The sequence below is a fragment of the Solanum stenotomum genome, chromosome 11 (assembly GCF_019186545.1).
Source record: "Solanum stenotomum isolate F172 chromosome 11, ASM1918654v1, whole genome shotgun sequence".
Lineage (NCBI taxonomy): Eukaryota > Viridiplantae > Streptophyta > Magnoliopsida > Solanales > Solanaceae > Solanum > Solanum stenotomum.
The window spans coordinates 50388042-50409318 of NC_064292.1; the positions used below are offsets into that span (position 1 = coordinate 50388042).

Sequence of the window (21277 nt, forward strand, 5' to 3'; positions counted from 1 at the left end):
TTCTTTAGTAAAAGGCGAAAGAATAGTTCGTTATGTGCGTGATTTGACTGATTGGCTGGAGCCAACTTTAAATACGGGCCGAAACTGTTCATTTTACAGCTTGTGTCCGATGTGAGATAAATTTTGCTAACAATTGTACAACATTGGTGACGTTTTTTTGTACATTTTGATTTACTTTTCTTTCTTATCATGTGTTATTTTATTCTTTTAATAGAAAAATTTTAGTATTTAAATTCAACAAGGCGGACAAATTTACTGCTTTTAATTTAATTATAAGCTTGGATCAAGTGATAATCTCTATTTATGTTATTTCTTTTGACATTAAGTTTGAATTTTTGAACACACAGATTAGTAGATTACCAACTTCCGTAAAATACGACGATTTTGTTTCAATTTGTTTGTCTTAGTTTAACTCGATACGAAATTTAAGAAGATAAAAAAAAAATTGAATCTTCTAATCTTAAATTTAAAATGTGTGTAATGTATATATCAAGATGTCCATCTTAAACGTATCATATGAGATTTTTAAATTAAAAAATAGACAAATTAGGGGGGATTCTTTTTGAACCAAAAGAAATAAACAAACAAATTGTAATAGAGTGAGTACCAAAACGAAAAACAAGAAGAAAGGGACAATAAACTAAAGATAGCACGGGAACAACGGAAATTAGAAATTGAACAAGTTCACGTAGTCAAACAACTGAGCTACTACGATTCTCTACTATTAGCATAGCTTAGTGCAGAAACATCTTCGGCGCCAGCCAATGCAGTCTCCGCCAGAGAAGCCTTCGTTGCGGCAAATGATAGCACAATTGTGGTCAAGGACGCATGGGCCGCGGTACCGATGGCTTTGTGAGATGCACACTCTTCCCTCCACTTGTCGGATTCCTATTTCTACATGCACAAAATTCGAAAGTCTAAAATTAAAGTCTTTTAGATGTCGATATACGTATAAGTTAAATTTTTAAATAACAATAATAATAATAATAATAATAATAATAATAATAATAATAATAATAATAATAATAATAACATATTCAGTAAAATCTGGAGAGAATACAATATACACAGATCTTATTTTTTACCTTTGTAGGTAAAGAAGTTGTTCTTGATAGACCTCGACTCAAAAAAGAAGTTTTCATCACAAGTAAAATATGATAGTCAAATAACAAGATACAAAGCAGAAGAAACAACAACTAGCATCGTTAGAGAATAAGAAACTAAGCAAAAACTATTGTTAATTACAAATAGGAGATGATCAAGCTAGCTCCTACCTCTTTGAGGTAAAGCACGACAATGCTCGACTATCTACTGGTCATTTTAAATTTTTAAAAAGAAAATAGAAGTATCAAACTCATAGTAAAACACACATTTTGGACAGTGTATTATGTATATCGAAAAAATTTAGAAACCATATATCATTAACTTGGATTCACAAAATATATAATGGGAAAAAGACTAATTACGTGATGCAAATACAATGAGAAGGAACAAAAGCCCAAAAGTCTTCCTCTCCATCTTGATCATCCTTTTTTGGTAATGCTTTCTAATATCTTTGGATGAAGCTATCAAATGAGAAAACTCCTATAATATAGATAGAGGGGTGGGAATAGTGTGACCATTTTGCCCTTCAGAACTTAACCACCTCTTTCCGTCTATTTTTACTTGTTCACTTTATTGAACATTGATGTCCATTTTTATTTATTTAGTTTGAAAAATCAAAAAGTAATTTATCAGTTTATAAGTAATACTTAATAATTAAAAACGACCTAAATTATATTATTTTATTTATTACTTTTTTAAAAATATTTCAAACTAAACAACAAGTGAACGAAGAGATATTATACTACCTCGATAGAATGATAGTGCATGCATGATTTTATTAAGTAACACTAATTTTAAGACGGAGAAATTATTATAAAATGGAGATAGTAAATGTTACACAGACTGACTCCGCTTGTAAACTCTACCGAGGCTGAAGTCTCACGTGAATGCCCCAGAAATCAATCTATGCCACCCAAGTTTGATTGGCCAGCATGGGCGGCCTCAAAACCACAAATTTAAGGCTTCATACATAGTCATCATCTTTAAAAAGTAAAAACATAAAATGTCAAAATATTCATATTTTTAATTTAATATTTTAATTTCTAATAAGTATTCAGATGCTTTAAAAAAAATTACATATGTTATTGATCGTCTGTAAGATAATTAAGCAAATCACATAAAATATATCTTCTTTAATTATACACATCAACTTCACAGAGTAAATGTATAAGGCATCACATTATTAAGGCAAATATATATAATTAAAGGACATGACAATTAATATAATTAATTTAACTTTCTCATAGACAAATTAGAACACAAAAAAAAAAAAAAAAAAATGAACTAATGAAAAAGCGGAAGTCGTTGCTATTATCATATAAAAAGTGAAAAACGCAGCAATTCATGCGTATGTGATTATATTATGATGTAAAAAGTGGCAAAGCATAACAATTGAGAAAAAGTTTCGATAACCAACAAGCGTATCAAATCACATAGATAAGCCTCTACCTGCCAGTTAACAGATGGTTAGGGCAGGCAAAGCGTAAAGAGGATGGATGTCTGAGCAATCCTGTGATTCAATGAAATGTAACAAGCAGCCAGTGGGAGGACTCATCCATGGAGCTACAAGTTGACAGAATCCAGTAGCTTTGGCTCAAACCTGTATTTGGATTAAGAAAATTATTCAGTATGTATAAATAATTAATCCAAAAACACAATAAGCGAAAAAAGATTGTGATTCAGAACACGTAAACTAAAAAAATTGATCGGCCTCAAAGGCAAGATCGAAATCTTCATACAGTTCCCTGGAGAACCAAATTTGGTGCTGTTACATAAAGAAGTTACTTACAGATAAGCAACTGTAACCAAGTGTGTGTGCTTCAGCGAATAAGGGGACAGTAAGATGACCTTCCTTCAGCTGGCTTCGCTGGGGTATCAAAGAAACCAACTAGTACAAAAGGAGATAAGGAAAAGAACTACTAATATAGAAAATTTGAAATTACAAGTCAAGTAATTGAGAGAACAAGATCACTCCACTCAACTAAAAAGGATCTTGACTAATATGGTAGTAAAGCACCAAAATCTAGATAAATTAAAGATGTCTTCACCTTCAACTACAACAAACTATCCAGCAAGTTACTAAAGATTTTTTTATAAGGTAAAAGTTTTATTAAAAGGGTACCAAGAAGATAATAAAAGGTTACATAAACAACAAAAAAACTCCAAAAAGAAAAACAGGCTACCAGACTTTCCTTCCTAACAAATCTAGGAAATCCATTAATTGGTTCAAACTACCTATTGAACTACTTCTACACCAGAAGAATAGATTCTGCAAACAACTATCTTTTACCCTAAAAATTGGAGATCTATGTTCTTAAAAACAGGCCTTGTACCTTTCCAGCCATATTGTCCAGAAATTCACAGTGGAATAGTCCTTCGTATCTCTGCTTATTCTCTTTGTGAGTAACTTGCCTGTTGTTGCCAACTTTGTATTAAACCTCTCACATTCTGAGGCATCACCCATGCAATACCAGAGATGCTTAGAAATAATTCCAGCATTGTTGGAAACTCTGTAATGGATAAACAGGTACTCCACTATTTCTTGATCTTCTTGACACAAGTAGAGCATACAACGGCAACAACAACATACCCAATGTAATCCCACAAGGGCCTGGGGAGGGTAAAGTGTACGCAAATCTTACCTCTACCTTAAGGTAGAGAGGTTGTTTCTGATAGACCCACAGCTCAAGGAAAAAAACAGTCCAAAGCAGTAAAGAGAAAGAAAGAACAGAAATAAAGAAGTCAGAGAAGAAAATTATACACGAATTGACGAATCATCCTAAACAATAGTCATTAACAAGATAAAACGACAATGGAAATACAAAAAACAACAGATAGTAACCAAACACAAAGGACAAGAAACTACAAGAGTAATACTAAGACTAAAAGTATGGCTAATAGTACAGAAGAATAAGCGAGAGACGGCGCTTAACTATTTTACCCTAATTTGTGTCCTCCATAACCTCCTATCTAAGATCATGTCCTCGATAAGCTGAAGTTACGCCATGTCCTATCTAATCACCTCTCCCCAATATTTTTTCGATCTACCTCTACCTCTCTTGCATCCATCCATAGCCAACATCTCACAACTCTGCACTAGGGCCTCCATGCATCTCTTGTGCACATGCCCAAACCATCTTAGTCTCATTTCCCACATCTTGTCCACCTCACTGCTACCTTGTCCCGAGTATCTTCATTCATAATGTCACTTCTCTTGTTATGCCCACATATTTATCTCAACATCCTCATCTACACAATTTTCATCTTCTAAACAAAGTTCTTGACTGGCTAACACTCTGCTCCATACAGCATAGCCGATTTAACCACCGCTCTGAAGAACTTCCCTCTAACTTTTTGTGGAACCTTCTTATCACACATGACTCCAAATCCGAGCCTCTATTTCATCCACCATGCACCTATACAATGTGTGACATCATCGTCAATCTCCCCATTTCCTTGGATAATAGACCCAATACTTGAAACTTCCTCTCTGCTAAATGATTAGTGTATCAAGCCTCACTTTCACGCCAACCTCAAACGTTAAGTCACTAAACTTGCATTCCAAGTATTCTATCATGGTTCTACTCAACCTGAACCCTTTAGACTCAAGGTCTGCCTCCAAATTTTAAGCTTAGCGTTAACTCCACCTCGGTTCTCGTCAATCAGTCTCCACACAAGTAGCATCTATTACATAAATATGAATCCCCTTTTTTGCAGATTATTTTGTTAAACATACCCCCTATGTTGCAACCCACCAATGTTGACCTGGCTCCTTTGTTAACAGTCTGTAGCAATTCCTATCTGAGAAATTTTTTGTCCTTGCCTGCTAGCCTGATTCTGATTCTATTTTGTTGAAGCAACTGGCAGTCCTCTACCTCCCAATCATTCAAATTCCTTCTAAACTCTTGCTGCCAACCAGAATTTGAGAGAAAATCTGCCACATTGCCATTCCTTTTTGTTGAGCAATTGAATAAAGTAGGGAATTTGTCCTTCCGGCATGCATCACCAACCCATAGATCTGTCCAGAATTTAATGTTAGCTCCATGCCCACCTCCAATCTGGTGATGTTAGCTCCATGCCCACCTCCAGCAATAGGGTATCATCAGCATATAGAATCTGAGATAGAAAGCATTTCATTTACTTTTTTTTTTGGAGGGATTCTTCTGGCCTTTGAAGCCATCACCAGGCTAAAGATAAATCTGAGATACAAGAAATGCGTTCTATCTGCTTCACACAACAGTAGGGTATCATCAGCATATAGAATATGGGAAACAGTCACACTATCACCACCAGTTCTTCCAAAGCTCATTCCTTTTATCCAGCCAAAATTTTCTGCCGTCCTTATCATCATGCTAAGAACTTCCATCACCAAAGTAAGGAAATAAGGAGTTAACGGATCTCCTAGTCTCAATCCTCTTTAAGATTTAAAGAAACCATGTGGGCTCCCTCTGATCATAAAGGAAACACTAACAGTGGTTATGCAATACCTGATCCATCCAATCCATTTATCACCAAAATTTATTCTGTTTCAAAATATTTTGCAGACACGACCAATTGACATGGTCATAAGCCTTTTCTAGATCAAGCTTACAAGCTATCCCTTTCTTTTTTGACTTCAATAGATGATCAAGACATTCATTGGCCACTATAGCTGCATCAGTTATTTGCCTCCCTAAATAAAAGCATTCTGATTGGCTGAAAATAGCTAATCAATCACAAGCTTGATCCTTTCTGCCAAAAGTTTAGCAATTATCCTATAAATACTCCCTAACAGACTGATGCGCCTGAAACCTTTCACCTCAACTACCCCTTCTTTTTTTGATAAGATAAGTGGTATTAATAACAGCATCAAGATGCTAAATTTACAAGATATGGCATTTGAGCTTACAAAAAAATCTCTAGCTAACTATACAAACTATCTAAGCCAGAGCTAATCAACAACAACAACATACCCAGTGAAATCCCACAAAGTGGGGTCTGGGGAGGGTNCTGAATAGACCGCGTCAACTCATCCATTACCAAAGCAAATAGAAAAGGGCTAAGGACAGATCCCTGATGCAGCCCCATCTCAACTGGGAAATGTTCCGAGTCTCCTCCAACCGTTCTAACCCGAGTCTTGGCTCCACCGTACATGTCCTTTATCGCCCTAATATAAATCATCGGGACACCTTTAGCCTCCAAGAACCTCCAGAGGACATTCCTCGGTACTTTGTCATAGGCCTTTTCCAGGTCAATGAACACCATATGTAGGTCTCTCTTCCTTTCTCTATATTTTTCTACCATTCTTCGCATAAGATGAATGGCTTCGGTAGTCGATCGCCCCGGCATGAATCCAAACTGGTTCTCAGAAATGGACACCCCTCTTCTCACCCTCATCTCCACCACTCTTTCCCAAAACTTCATAGTATGGGTTAGCAGTTTGATACCCCTGTAGTTATTACAGTTTTGGATATCACCCTTGTTCTTATACAACGGAACAATTGTACTCCACCTCCATTCATCAGGCATCTTTGGCCAGAGCTAATGAGTTAGTAAAATCCTGAAGTTATTCTGCATTAACAGCAGGATACAAGTTGGTCCAACTAAACAAATTTTCAGTGCACCTAGTCTTCAAAATGCCTAAAGCAGTTGACTCTCCATCAAAACGTCTCTTGTTCCTCTCTAACCAAATACACCAAAAAATACAGGCAGGTATCATAATCCAGATCTTCTTGATGGTTTTGTCAACTTTCCATAGACTCCAACTCTCATATGCATCCTTAACAGTGAGGGGTGTGGTCCAATTGATGCCAGAGAGACAAAAAAACATGCTCCATAATTCTGAGGCCACCTCACAATGAAGAAGAAGGTGTCTGGCATTTCAGCCTCTTTTTTGCACATATAGCATCTGTTTGGGACTTGGATTTTTCTTTTCTGTATGTTGTCTTGGGTGAGACATGCCTCATATAGAGCTATCCAGGTAAAAAAACTACCTTAGGTGGTAGCTTGGTCCTCCAGATGAGTTTCCAGGGCCAGTTAGCTATCACGGGGTTTCTAGAGCACAACTGTTGATACCCTTCCTCGACTGTATAAACTCCTTTCTGGTGTCCCCATTTGAGCTTATCAGTGCCTGGAGATTAATGTGACAATGTTGTGGCATTTAAGCTTTAAACAAAAGATCTTTTCTGATAGAATGCTTCCACTGTTCTCCAGATGTGATCCTTCACTGTGTTCCAGCATCTTTTAAAAGATGAAGTTCAAAACTATCTGGGCCTGGAGCTGTCTCCTTTGAAGGATTTAATGACAACTTCTAACTCCTATACAGTAAAATTATCTGCAGCCATTCCTTCTCATCTTCAGGGAGCCTACTTAAGTTCTCATCTTCCCAACTCAGTCTCCATTCTTCTGTTTCCCTGAATAATTAGTCATAAAAGTCTTGGATGTGATCCGTTATGACCTTCTCATCATCCACCAGTTCCTCATCAATTACTATTTAGTCAATACAATTATATATCTTGTGTGCATTGGCCTGTTTGTGAAAAAAACTTTATATTTCTTTCATCATGTTTGATCCATAGACACCTAGAATTTTGTCTCCATGAGATCTCTTCCACTTTTTTTTTTTTTTTGATGACAAGGGAAACCCGCAGCCGCTACCCTTTGGGTGCGCACAAGGTAAAACCCCCGCTCCTATGCAATAGCTCACAAACCACATAGGAGAGGTAACCCGCACAAGGCAAGCCTGGTGCGACGAGCTCGACCCAGAAGGCAAACCCCTTGCTTTCGCTGGCAAGGGGTTTCGAACTTCAGACCTCCAACATGGAAGTCCCAAGCTCAAAGCTCAAACCACTGGGCCACCCCGAAGGGTTCTCTTCCGCTTTTGGAGCCTCCTCCAACTCCCTTTCGATTGAATTCAATTCTGCTTCGGTCTGTTCCTCATTCTTATTGCCCCTTGCACCGTAATCAATTATTTCCAACCTTGGCAAGGCTTTATTTTTCTTTTTCCTCTAAGTTCCCAAAATATATACACACAAGTAACACCATGTTACAGAAAATGGTAACTGTGTACCTCCTAGATCAATGGAATTCGTGCACCGGATAGCAACACAATCAAGCAAGCATTCTTACCAAAGCTTTGGTACATAGTCATCAAAGATGTCATTGGGCATATATAATAGAAAGTACAGCAATTCAGTCTTAAAAGCAAAAATCTGTTTTTAAAGAAGATAAGTAAGCAACACAGAACACATGATGAAAATGCAATCTATCTGCATAGTTTGGTACTTAATCATCAACGAAGGACTGCACAACAAAAACTGGATACTCAGCAATTCAATAATTTATTTATTTAAACAATCTTAATTAATTGTGCATGTCCAGAAACCAGAGAAATGTTCTAGAAACAAACTGGATGGATTAAGGAGTATGTTTACAAGTATTTATAAATGTATAATGCGAGGGAGAAGAATCACAACTGAGAAATGTGTAAGTTAAAGTTGTGACTCACTTTATCAAAGTTTGGTTAAGGTAAAGGATGAGTTACCTGTCAGCTACCTAACCAAACATTTCTCAGGCTGACCAGTACTTGGCTGGTGAGATACTATTAGCATCTGCTAAGGAAGAAGCGACTGTTTTGACAGGTGAATATGCTCACGGTACTTATCAGCATTCATCTGCAACTAAAAAATGATAATCAAGAAGTTAAGAAATTACATATAAGATTACAGTGTAGTCCCGGACTTATGAGCTGCAGACAGTTAGTGAAGGCTTAGCAAAACCAAAAGACTGAATAGCCAAGTGTCAGATTCTTATGCTCATATACAAGCTTTAAGAAAACATAATATTAACCAGGTAAAAATGTCAAAACTGCAATAAATTAGGAAAAGGATCAGGAAACACTACAAAAGATGATCAAACAAAATTGCCCTTGCAATCTTTGCTAATTAGTTTACAAGGAAACATTGCCTGAATTTAAACAATGAGGACTTTCTAGCATTCCCTTCAAATAAGTATACAAAAATGGCCATAATTACAAGTGCCAATTGGCCAGAGATCTCTTAACCTATCACTTCTTGAACAAGCAAAAGATCATTCTCTACTGAACAGTTAAATAGTCCATAAGAATGTACAATGAGCAGTCACTGTTAGAACATATTTAACTCAGAAAGGTCGTCCATTGGTATTTCAAGTCCGTCACAATTTTCTTCTGCCAAACCATCAACATCAAAGTTGAACCAAGAATTGAAATCTTGAGGCGCCCCAAGCTCAGATTCTACGCCTAGATCTTCTATCGCATCAATGTCATTCAGTGGCAAATTCATGCCGTCGGCAGATTCTTTCCTCTCCATTGATGAATTAACATCACCCTCTCTTTTTCTATTACCACTAGCATTGACCAATTCTCCAGAACCATTAGCAGAAGGGTAAACTGGATGTGTCGCGATCCCCGTGAATTTGTTAAAAGATCCACTTACGGATGTAGAAAGCTGAGCTGTCTTCTGCTTGGGCTTTGTTTTTGTTTTGCGCTCACCCTTGGAGTTCCCCAGTGAACGCCCAGCTTTTGCATTTGCATTTCTCGCTAAAGAATCCCTATCTCTTTCGCTTCTCTTTCCTTTGGCACCACCTAGAAGTGTTCCACCAAGAGTAGAAGTGGCTCTGAAAGCAGCACCAGTGCCAACATCATCAAGCAGTACTTCTTTTTTCCTCCCTCTATTTAATATCGGCCCATTTTTAGCAAAAGCATGATCAGATTGATGATTGAACCTTTCATATGGATCAACCAGAACACCATCAGCTCTAACAGGGCACGAGCCTGTGTAACAGGAGAAATGTCAGCTATTACAGCACATCTGATAAGGGCAAAACTAGCAAAACACATACTCCCTCTGTCCCAATTTATGTGACTTACTTTCCTTTTTAGTCAGTCCCCCAAAAAGAATGACACATTTCTATATGAAGTAACAATTTGACTATAAAATGTCTATTTTACCCTTACTGAAATGATTTACAGCCACACAAATTTATTTCATTCATTTTGGACCACAAGTTTTAAAAGACTTCCTTTCTTTCTTAAACTCCGTGCCAAATCAAACTACCTCACATAAAATGGTATGGAGGGAGTACAAAACTAAAATTACTTGAGCATGTGAAGATGAAGGAACAATTTGTATTTAAAAATGAGCTTTTGTTAGAAATGGTGCCAATAATTACTACCCAGCTAAGAAGAAGAAAACGTGCAAAACATAAACGAAAGATATTAAAGCATAAGAAGATCACATTATAATTTTATAGAAAGAAAAAAACCTTTTGTTAAAACAAAAACCAACATATTTGGTTGACCCATAGCTAAAGGAAATAGAAAATATTGTGACTACTCAAAGTTGTCAAAGCATAGTCAGCACAGTGTCATTCCAATATACATGATAACTTAACTCGATAATGAAAAGTTTTATTAGCAACTGCTTACCTGCCAAAAGATCTGCCTCATTAATACGAGGAGGTGCGGCAAAAATAATGTCATGGAGCACTGGCTCACTAAAGCAACTAGTTCTACTATCCTCAAACTTCCGACACCTGGAAAGTGTTCTCTTTGCAAAAGACAATGCAACAGGTTTTGACACCTTAGGAATCCCATTTTTGGAAGCTAGAGTTCCTCGAGTCGCCTGTCAAATTAATCCAAAAGATATGTAGTTATTAATCTGAATCACTAAGTTGTATCACATCCATATGCTGTAGTAAGTTAATTATGAAATCTCCAGTAACTAATATCTGCACAGCATAAGGATAAATAAATTCAAATTCCCAAAAATCAGGTTACCATAAACAGATAAAGGGTCAAAACATTACATGATTGATTCACTTCAGCCATGTTTGTGTATGAATTCTCTAGGATTTGTCAGTAGCAATGTCAGTACGCTAGCTAGTGAACTATAGTTGAGTACACAATATATATGTAAGTTGCCAACATCCTTTGCCGGAGATAAAGGTATGTTAAGAAATATAGCAAAGAAAACTAATAAAGTTTCATAATTCTTTTGATTGGTGAAATAAAGTTGCATCATTTTAATTATACTACGCCTTATTCAATAGTGGATCTCCTAATGTCTTCAATAGCGGAAACTGTTCCAGCATGTGTAAGTTGGGTTTCTATGGAAAGAAAGGAATACTGGGTGTTTTGAGGGAAAAGAAATCACTTTTGGTGTAAACTCCAGGATGTATATAAGATACACAAAACTCACTTCAGGAATATATCTTTAGTGTAGAGCCCATCCCCTTCCTTTTTTTTCTTTGTTCTTTTTAAATTTTGTGTAGGGGAGCCCACTCTTGTGATTTCCTATCACCATCTAGGTGTCTGGTTTTGTTCTATTTATAAAATTTATTTTATACCAAGAGTGAGATAAATCACCTGCTCTATCTTTTTTATTGGGCCCACCCCTCTACCCTTCTCTTTATTTTTTATTTTTTGAACTCTGGGCATGACAATAGACATTTTTTCAACAAAATCATATTGACCTGAAGAAATCTATACTAGGATCAAATTTTCTTTGATGGGCATCTTATAATTGAACTTTAGAATTTATTCAATGTATCAAACATTAATCCATCTGAAAACCAGAACTGGATTCAAACATAGAAAGAAATACCACATTTGTGTTTCAGATCACATATTACACAGTCAGTTACTTTGAGCAAGCTTCTAGAGTTTTAGTTTCCTCCCAAATCTATGAATGCTCTGGTCAACAATGTATACTCCTTATAGTCTAGAATGATCATATATAGTAATTATGTATAAATATCCTTCACAACATTTCACAACGAAAATCAGTGTTCTTCAGAGTAAACTTGATGCCACAAAAACTTCTAACCAAATACAGGACTTTAGAAGAGAACAGCTGCAGTAGCAGGAGAAGACATAAAAAGGGACGGCAAGAACACAAAATAAAAGTTTGGAGAATATAGCAGGCGCTACAACATTAAGCACAGTACAAGAAACGCATCATGACCGTACAGATAAAAGAGTGCAACCCTTACCAAGAGCTTTTTGTAAGCCAGCTCAACAAGTTTATTCATTGCAATCTGCTCAGGGTCCCTGGAAATTCAGTTGAGTTTATAAGGCACACATGAATCCAAAATGCAGAGACGTAAGCAAACCTGATGACATCTAATATCTTACCATTCTTCCAAGTCCTTGCCTTCTTGAATTGCTTTAGATATTTTCTCCATATATGTTTTCTTTTTACCAATCTACAGGAAATAGAACAAATGATATACTTCAGTGGTATACAGCATGTGAAGAAAGATGTCCATATAGACCTGAAAGAGATGGTCTTTGTCCCAACCATCTGTTCTCAATGTTCTTGAGAACATTAGATTTGCTGGCATATTTGGCAACAAACAAAACAAGGAAAAAGACAGAGAATGAGTAAATTATTAGGACACTAATAATGACAGAAGACAACCTCTTGATAGAGTCCCCTTTCCAGCTGCATAATTTCCTGGTTGATAACTTCATCTTCTTTATCATCTAAGCCAGGCTGTAACAATTATGCGAAAAGGTAAGGTAAAATTAAAATCAAATAATCTTAGGTACAAATGTTAAAATAAAGCATATGATTTTGTTCCAACTAGAGAATAATACTCACTCTTACGCACCCAAAGTAAAATATGCAAATTTATAAGTATGGAGGAAGGAAAATGATAGGGGGAAATCTCAAAATCAGAGCCCAAATGAAAGACGAGAATATCCTTCATTTTAAAATTACCAATTGGAGAAAGCATACCACAGGTTCAATATAAAGGCCAATGCTCTGCAATTCTAGCAAGAGTTTATCATCAAAAGCCATCTGTGCATATTGACGTTCAAATGAGGAAATACCGAAACTATTAATCTGCAACCTTTGTGGTACATCCGGATCACATTCAGAAAGGCCTACAAACAGCCCAACCTCTGAATGCAAATATCCATTATCTCCTCGTGACATCTCATCACTGTATTGAGGTCCTCGGACATCAGGGTTTCGATGATATACACCATATCCATTGCAGGAAACAAACTCATTACCAGTCCCATTTTTCTTTATCTGAGTACTAAAAACTGTATCATACTCAACTTCTGTCCTATTCATTTTTCTACTCTGAGAATCAATGACACCATGCAATAAATTTTCTGGACCATTCTGTGGTGACATAAATAAGTCAAACCCATTTTCTTCACATTCTTCAATGTCATCCTCTACAATTAGAGCTGACAGTACTCTTTGGTAAAGTGGAGCAACTTTGTCAAATATTCTATCTGAGTCAACTTTCGCACTTAGAATAGAATCATGAAACTGATCGACCAGTTCTGTATCAGACGACACTTTCGAGCCAATTTGATTCTTGATGCATCTGTTCTTCTCAACAGATGGAGAATCAGAAACAGAAGTTCCATCATGAGCATGACCACCCTGGGAAAGCAAGCATCAAGAAGTACTTAGCTAAAGCAGAGTTGCCAACAACATATGATATATTGTTAAAATGAAATCTTAGTTCCCAACAGGCAGCAGTAAAATATGAGAATTGGCAAGACATGTCGAATATTTTAATTAATATAAATAATCTAGGCAATCCGTTCATACACTTTATGGTAAGCATAAAAGGGACAAAACAGTCTTGTACGGGGAGGTAACAGCTAGGAAGCTCCAGCTAGACAGTGACTGAAGTATGTCATGTGATACAGATCAATAAAACTAGAAGTAAGGATATAAAGGAACGCATTCTCCAAATACAAGATGGCTAGAGAAAATCTGCCGTTTTGTTAGTTGCTCTCTTGAAATTAGCAGGGATAAAAAAAAAAAGTAAAAGTGCGGAGTCCATTAGGAGATTTAACAAACACCCAAATTATGGTGAAGGACTTAGAGGGGGGTAAACTTTCAGATTCCTATCTATGGATAGCTTTAAAGGAAAGATTATAAATTTGGATTTTGATTCAAGAAACAATGACCAGGAATTACTAACAATACACTCAAATACAGTACGAAGCTTTTATACGGTAGTGTGCTTCAAGCAACAAAATGAAAAAGATGCCAGAAACCCCCCAACAAAAACAAAAAAAAAAACAGAAAATAACCACTTGAAAAAGAATTTCAGGTGGTGGCACAGAGATTGAGGCTAACATATAAATGAAATTGAAACCCGAAAAGCTACGAGGAGAATATCTGACAAAGGTGTAAAGGAGGTTAGTGAAGGGATTTAAGCCCCCCACCCACCCCACCCCCCCAAGGCCCTAGCTCTCCCACCAGAAGCCAGTTTTAATCCCCAACAGAGAAATGTTTTATCCTCCCACTTTTTGCATAAACTATCAACCAACCAAATCACTGCTAAAAATAAGTTATGATGCAAGATAAAGATAATTAGGTATCAGTAGGTACCAGAACATTGTTGGAACGATTAAGAGTTTGAGACAGATTAGCATGAGATTCCTCTGCTGATTTCAGCTGATAAAAAACATCAAAGAACAAGACTTAATAAACATCTAATATCAGACAAAAGCAGATAGTTGTGTGGTACAATCAAAATCATCATTAGTTGTCACCTGTTCCAGAAGGTAGGATTTCTCCTCTGCACTGACAGAAGCAAAAAGTCTATCCACTGTCTTCCAGAATGCACTTGGACATGCGTGAACTACAACAGCAATCAAAATAAACTAAGTACCTTATTGTTTATATTTTTTCCTACCAAAAAAAGATGGATACAAAAGAGTGAAAGGAGAATTTTGATGTCAGACACATACTACTTGCATTATATGCCGAGTTTGCAGCAGCTAGGAGCTCCTCGCGGTCATCATCTGATTCCCCTGAAATATCGAAAATGAGATAGCAATATTATTTGTTTGAGGCAGGGGGGAAACCAGAACCACCTAGATAATATGCCAATTGTCAGCCCGCACTAGGGGCAGAACCAAAACTATAACCTAAATATCAAACAGTGGAACTCAACAATCACTGGAAATTGGTCACACAAGTTCAGTAGTATCAAAGATACAAGTTTAGCCATTTCCTATTCCTTTATTTCACGCCCTTCATTTCTTTGTCCACAATCAATACCAGCTCTTTCTAACAAACTGATAATGCACTGAAAACTGACTTTACATTTCAGTGAACAGAAGGAAATACAAAAACAAATCAGTTTTTCTCTTCTCCAATGAATCACATCATACCACCTCCATATTCTTCACCACATAAGGAGGTGGGCACACACAGAGACTGCTAGAAACTAGAAGTCCAAATCATGGATAAAGGCAAATGAGTTCATTAAAAGACAAATACAGACTGCTAGAAACTGGGAGAAAAATCTTGGAAAAGGGTAAACTGGTTCATTAAAAATTTAAGAAACATACTCCACATTAGTGAAGGAAAATTTTACACTGAAGTACTTGATTTATTTAAGTAAGTAAATGAGGGATTTACCAGTGAAATCAGGAGAACCACTGCTCAAAGGATTCCCGAGACGAGAAAACCCTTTGCGTTCCAAGTGCTTTTTCAAAGGACGGCCTGACTTACTGCCACAATCAAATATGATTTAAGTTATTGGAGAAGAGAAACAGCAAAAGCTCAAGAAATTTCTTCAGTAAAAAGACCAGAACCTTCCGTGCTTTTCTGAAGCCGGCCTCGAGTTACGAAGTGGTTTCGCTGTGACTTGATTTTCAAACTTCTCCCTTGTAGGAGAAATGCTACTCCTAGAAAATGCCGATCCTCTTCCACTTCGGCCTTGTCTTCGCACGCCATCACCTGTTTCTCCTTTGACAAGAAATTTGTTCTTCTTCATATGTGAGGTAGACACCCCATTACTCTGAACAGTATTTACAGTTTTTTCTTCACCTTCGCAAGTAACACCACCCTTTTCTTTTAATCTGCTTTCACCAGCACCAGATTCTTCACTTTCAGAGAGTCTGGTAGGGGATAAAACACTATCGGCTTTAACTTTAAGGTTTTGCGTAAGATTGCTGGCAGCCTTTGAAAGAATAGAACCACTTGTTACACCAGGAGTTAACCTAGCTCCAAAATCAGAAGGTGAACATGCCTCTGATGGCACCTCCACCTCGTCCTGGTTTGAAACTGGTGAGATAAGATTAGCCCTCCTTGTACGAGAAATTTTTTGAGGCCTCTGACCAATCCATTGTGTTATGGGTGGAGATGAGGACCCTGTGGGTAATGGACGCTTGCGATTATTAGCCCCACCTACAGCAAGATTTTTGTTGACATTTGGGGGTTGTTCCCAGCTTTCCAAGGTTCCAGGTAAACGGGGAATGTTAGACGGTGAATTAGCAGTAGCAAGGGAGCCACTCCGTGGTGCCCTTGAGGCCTTCCCTTTTGCTGTTGGACTGGGACAGACAGCATGGTTCTCCTCATGACTATTCAACCTAGAGGAAGAAAACCACATAGTAAGAATTCAGCCTGAGAACACCCATTAGTTAGGAGATAAAAACAAATGTATTGCAAACCAAGACATACTTAATGCTTCCTTTTGCCAGCACCCGCTCTTTATTCAGACCAGCAGTTGGATCCCTAGAAAGAGCAGACTTTTCCTGTTCATTTTTAAGCATTGTACGAGCATTAGAACCAGCAAGTGATGAGCCATCTGACTTATTAATGCTACCAGCAGCGTTTGATATTCCCGACCTGTGCAAAAGAGTTGGTTACAACATAGATAGTTATTCTTCTTAAGCCAGTGCTAGGTAACAAAGTCCGTGCAAAAATGAGAAATAACAAAAAGGCATCTTGAAGAGAGAATGTTCTAAAGATCACAGTAGTCAAAAATGCATGATAAAGCATCAATCTATGTATCCAATTTCAATTTAAGTTCCTTAGCTCAACCTAAGAAAATAAAGGTCAAATGTGATTCCTTTTGAAATATTCTCATTTGGACAACAAATATTTTTATCAGAGCCGTGAAAAACAACTATTCACACGAAAAAACAGCAAAACAAAGAATGAATAAGAGATTGAAGGCACAGGAAATGAATGATTCTGTTTGACTGAGCTCTAACTAGAATCATGTCAATCAAACACTAGAGGCTTGTAGAAGCAGTGTTATCAAAAGAAAAAATCGCAAAAAAGTCCTAAGCTCCGTTGGTGATTTAAGCACAAAGTGCAAATAAAACGTGGGCTTTAATGAAAAAAGGCGCAAGGGGGGAAAAATACAACAAATATGTCTAGTCCAAGACTAATAATTTAAAAGCATGAAGGACAAATATATGAACGAAGAAATTGAAAAATAATAACGATAAAGTGAAATAGCAATTGTTTAGTGCCGTCTCTTTAGAAGAGGTTCATTGGCAAAGAAAAGTATGTCTTAGAACCTTGATGACGACACTAAAGCGCAAATTAAGTGAGGCAAAGCGCTCAACACGTTTTGTGCCTCACTTCAAGGCTTAAGAGCGCCTTTTATAACATTGGGTAGAAGACAACTCTCCCTTACTTAGTAGGCTTACCCGCAAAGAACTGGTACTTGATCTGACGAGGACTGTCTTGAAGGCAATAAACCAAAGAGGACACTCAACTTAATAGATATGGTAGGCCATTTGCTCTTCACTGGTTATTCTCCCAAGTTATTCTTCACATTCCAACTAAAACAAGATGCTTAATGCTTAAGCTGCTGCCTTAGAAGAGTACAGCAATTCAATGAAGTAATGAACTTACCCGCTATATCTTACAACAAAATGCGAAGTAATTCCTTTACTTTCTTAAACCTATCTGGAATTGGACAATATTGAATAGAAATGTCCTAACACTTCCTCGAAGTGAAAGTTGCAATCCTGTACTAAAACCATCATCTACAAACATCTACAGTCTTGTACAACTGAGAGCAACAGGCATCATCAATTGGTTCAAACTTAAATTAATGTGTTAACTCAACAAAGCCAGAGAACCTAAACGAGACTTATCCTTCATCTTAGACGACAAATAGTTCAACCAAACATTCTTATATAAAACTTAATGACATCAACATGGAAGTGATGTTATTGGGGATAATTCCAGAATAACATTTACCTGAAACCAGGGGAATCAGAAGGTGACAAGCCAGGTTCACTGGCAAGTCTATGATGCAGCATTCGTTTAGGCTCTCCATCATTCTCCGAAGGCCTTGAAATGACAGCACCAACTGATCGTTTCCTTTTCATCTTTTTGTCCCAACCTTCACCTCCAGCTGGCAATCTGCGAATCTTTTCTTCAGACATATCAGAATCGGCATTGCTATCTTTTAACATGTCTCGATCTTTTACTATCATAGGCTGCCTGGATAGAGCACTATTCCGGTACTCCGCCTGATTTATATGGAAAAGGAAAAGATCACTAGGCGTTTTGATACAAGAAGAAGCAGATGAAGCTTACAATACTCAGCAAGTAATATCCAACAGTATTCATTCAACAGAAAGAAAAAATTTCATTAACCAAGCAATGCTAGATGATGGGCATAAGAAGAAAGAATTTTTCCATTGCAACACAAAAGAAGAAAGCAAACAGCCAAATGATAATTTATACTTGTGGAGTATCTAGAGGTTCCTTTAAGGGTGCAGAGAGGAAACAAGGCAATTGGTATCATGCACCACCCACTAGAAATGAAGGCTCCGCGGATGGCACTTAATCTTGTCCTGCTACAATTCTCTCTGTCATTAGAAGAGTAACCAGAGGATGATCCTCCTGGCACAGAGCCTCCATCTTTGCAAGATCTAATGGCAGTTCAATTAGAAGAAATCAAGATTTTGAGAAACACCAACCTCTCAATGCCTGTAAATGGAACTCGCAACAAAGTGAGTTCCTCCTACTTACAGTTAATTCATTAATTGAAAATCGTGAGATTTAAGGAGTTTTCCTTCATATTAATTATTTACACAAAAATAAATAATATTCCATGTTAGGGGACAATCTCTCTTCCTCTTACAGCCCTGGCATCATTCCCAATCTTTTCTAAACATGAAGTATATGTAATGCACACCTCTACTTTCTATACCCCATGAAATAGATTTTCGTAATTCCTTCCATGAGCGCCGTGGAAGAACAATATTTCTCCCATATTTCCTTTTTTTTATGAAAGCCATGTTTTGTTGATGTTCTCTTTTTTACAAGAAATAATTTATTGATGTTGTGGAGAAAAACCACATACACGAGGTATACCAAATTGTAGAAAACCAGCACAAAGATACATCGTTCTCCGATATATCTTTTATGGTCTACACCATTGTTCTACAAGTTATTCAGTAAAATCCTCTATGAGCAGTTTTTCATCATCCTATGTGTTATTACTTATCGAAAAAAATATATATACCATGTGGGTTATGCAGAAGAACATATAAGGGGAAAATAATAATTTTGGGAACATTATGCTGCCTTATCAATAAATAGCTCCTTTTCTTGGATAGAGCATACAATTGTCACGAAAAGTAGTTGATCCAAGGTCAACAAATTTAAATAACATGATATCAATTACGAACCCGAGTTTCTGCCACTGATGTGCGTACACGCTTGTTAAGAGTACTATTCTTCGGCCGCTCCTCTGTCTTCTGTGTTACAAGATCTGAAGGGCCTCGATGTATCTGTGTTCTTGAACCACCTAATCTCTCATTTGTTAACTGCTCATTCCTCTGTTGTTTCTTAGAAGGTATGCCTTCAGAATATTTTGTCAGCTTATGCAATTGTTCGTCTAGCTTTTTAGCTCTACCACTAGTCCAAACAAAAAACAGCATCTCAGCAATGCAACTTGACTTTAAGGTAGGGTAACTTTCAATCGAAGTTTATCCAATACTCAAGAAAGAATGCCACCAAGATGTTTAATTAGTACAAACACAAGAAAGAGAAGGACAGTGCTGATCAGTGCAAGTAAAGATACAAAACCATGGAGAAGGATGCAACAGAGCTGATTAGTCCAAAGAAAACTAGTTTATTAATTGAGAGGACAAAAGTACCTAGCTTTGTTGCACGACTCTGCAACACTATCTCTGAACTTCTTTAATTCATCACCAAAATGAAGTGAAGACTTCAAATGAGCAGCACCAAAAGAATTTTCTGAAGTGCTCCCAACAGTAAAGCCCAAAATTCTCCTTAACTCGCCTGAGCGAGTATATTTTTGGTCACTCATTACAATTGGCTCCAGCATCAGGCATTGTGACAGGGAAGGCAAATCACCCACAACTGCACCAGTTCCCCGGGATGCACTCTTCCCAGAACCAAATATACGGGTGTCTGAACTCTCTCTGAAACTCCCAGACCTGTCCATACTGGGACCCATATAGCTCCCCTTAGGCCCATTGGTGTAGCTTCCAACAAAACCCGAGTCACTGCTAGCTGGAGTTAAGTTAAATCTCCCATTTCCAGCCATTTACAAACTCAGAACTAGAGCATTATATCTCCAAAGATCTTCCCGTTTACAATTGGGTCCAGAAAAAAGATCAGCTTGTAGTGAAGTTATAACCTTTAAAGACACAAGATAAGAGGCAATCAAATGCCAGTTTTGCGAAAGATTCTCAGTACTAAAAATCCAGTGAAACATCATTCTCTGAAAGGAAAGCTCGCCAAAATTCAGGACTAAGACCTAGCCAATGCCCATGGGAAACTATTTAATTTTCCTTTTCACTTAACACACCGTTCGGGAACTATGAATCATTACCTCACAAATAATCTCTTCACAGCAAGAACTTAACACATTTTAACTAAAAACATACCAAGGGCTTAACACATTACAACTAAAAACATAGCAACAATCTCATCACTGCAAAATCTTAACACATTATAACTACAAAAATAGCAAGACGCTTATAATTTTTTGTTGTTTAGGAAAATCCTTTACTATTCCAACCAAGATTAGATTTTGGCGAAAGAAACACTAGAACATTTTATGGTTTTAATTGAGTTTCCAACAAAATTATCTATTTATTTGGGTAAACTAAACTGCATTTCATCAATGAACTATTAACTTTTCTAATTTTCAATACTGAACAATAAAGTTCAATAAAAATTAGCACAAAGAATAAAAAACATAAACTCACATGACATAGCGTCTACACAAGTTGAAATCTTATCTAAAGACATAAGTGACACTAAATTCTATAATCAAAGTTGGAAGTAAAAAATAAATAAAATCGAAACTTTTGACTAAATTTAAGGCATACGATTAAAAAATCCTCAGCCCACTTCAACAATAATAACAATAGAAGCGG

At 37.0% G+C, this 21277-nt stretch overlaps 1 protein-coding gene across 2 annotated transcripts; it reads right to left on the reverse strand.

The window, feature by feature from the left end:
• Window positions 1-8991: 8991 nt before the first annotated feature.
• Window positions 8992-20565, reverse strand: LOC125843590 (uncharacterized). Of its 2 annotated transcripts, none has more exons than XM_049522725.1 (15): window positions 20027-20565; window positions 19583-19784; window positions 18114-18388; window positions 16575-16742; window positions 15707-16483; window positions 15531-15622; window positions 14855-14917; window positions 14657-14745; window positions 14493-14558; window positions 12864-13529; window positions 12543-12617; window positions 12257-12327; window positions 12115-12172; window positions 10550-10745; window positions 8992-9895 (listed from the first exon to the last, which is right to left on the reverse strand). In XM_049522725.1, exons 1-15 carry the CDS (start codon window positions 20437-20439, stop codon window positions 9228-9230), a joined length of 3879 nt encoding a protein of 1292 aa, XP_049378682.1. In that variant the 5' UTR covers window positions 20440-20565; the 3' UTR covers window positions 8992-9227. The 2 variants fall into 2 exon arrangements, with proteins under 2 accessions (XP_049378682.1, XP_049378681.1); XM_049522724.1 differs by having other exon boundaries at window positions 19556-19784; window positions 20027-20564.
• Between the last annotated feature and the right edge of the window lie 712 nt (window positions 20566-21277).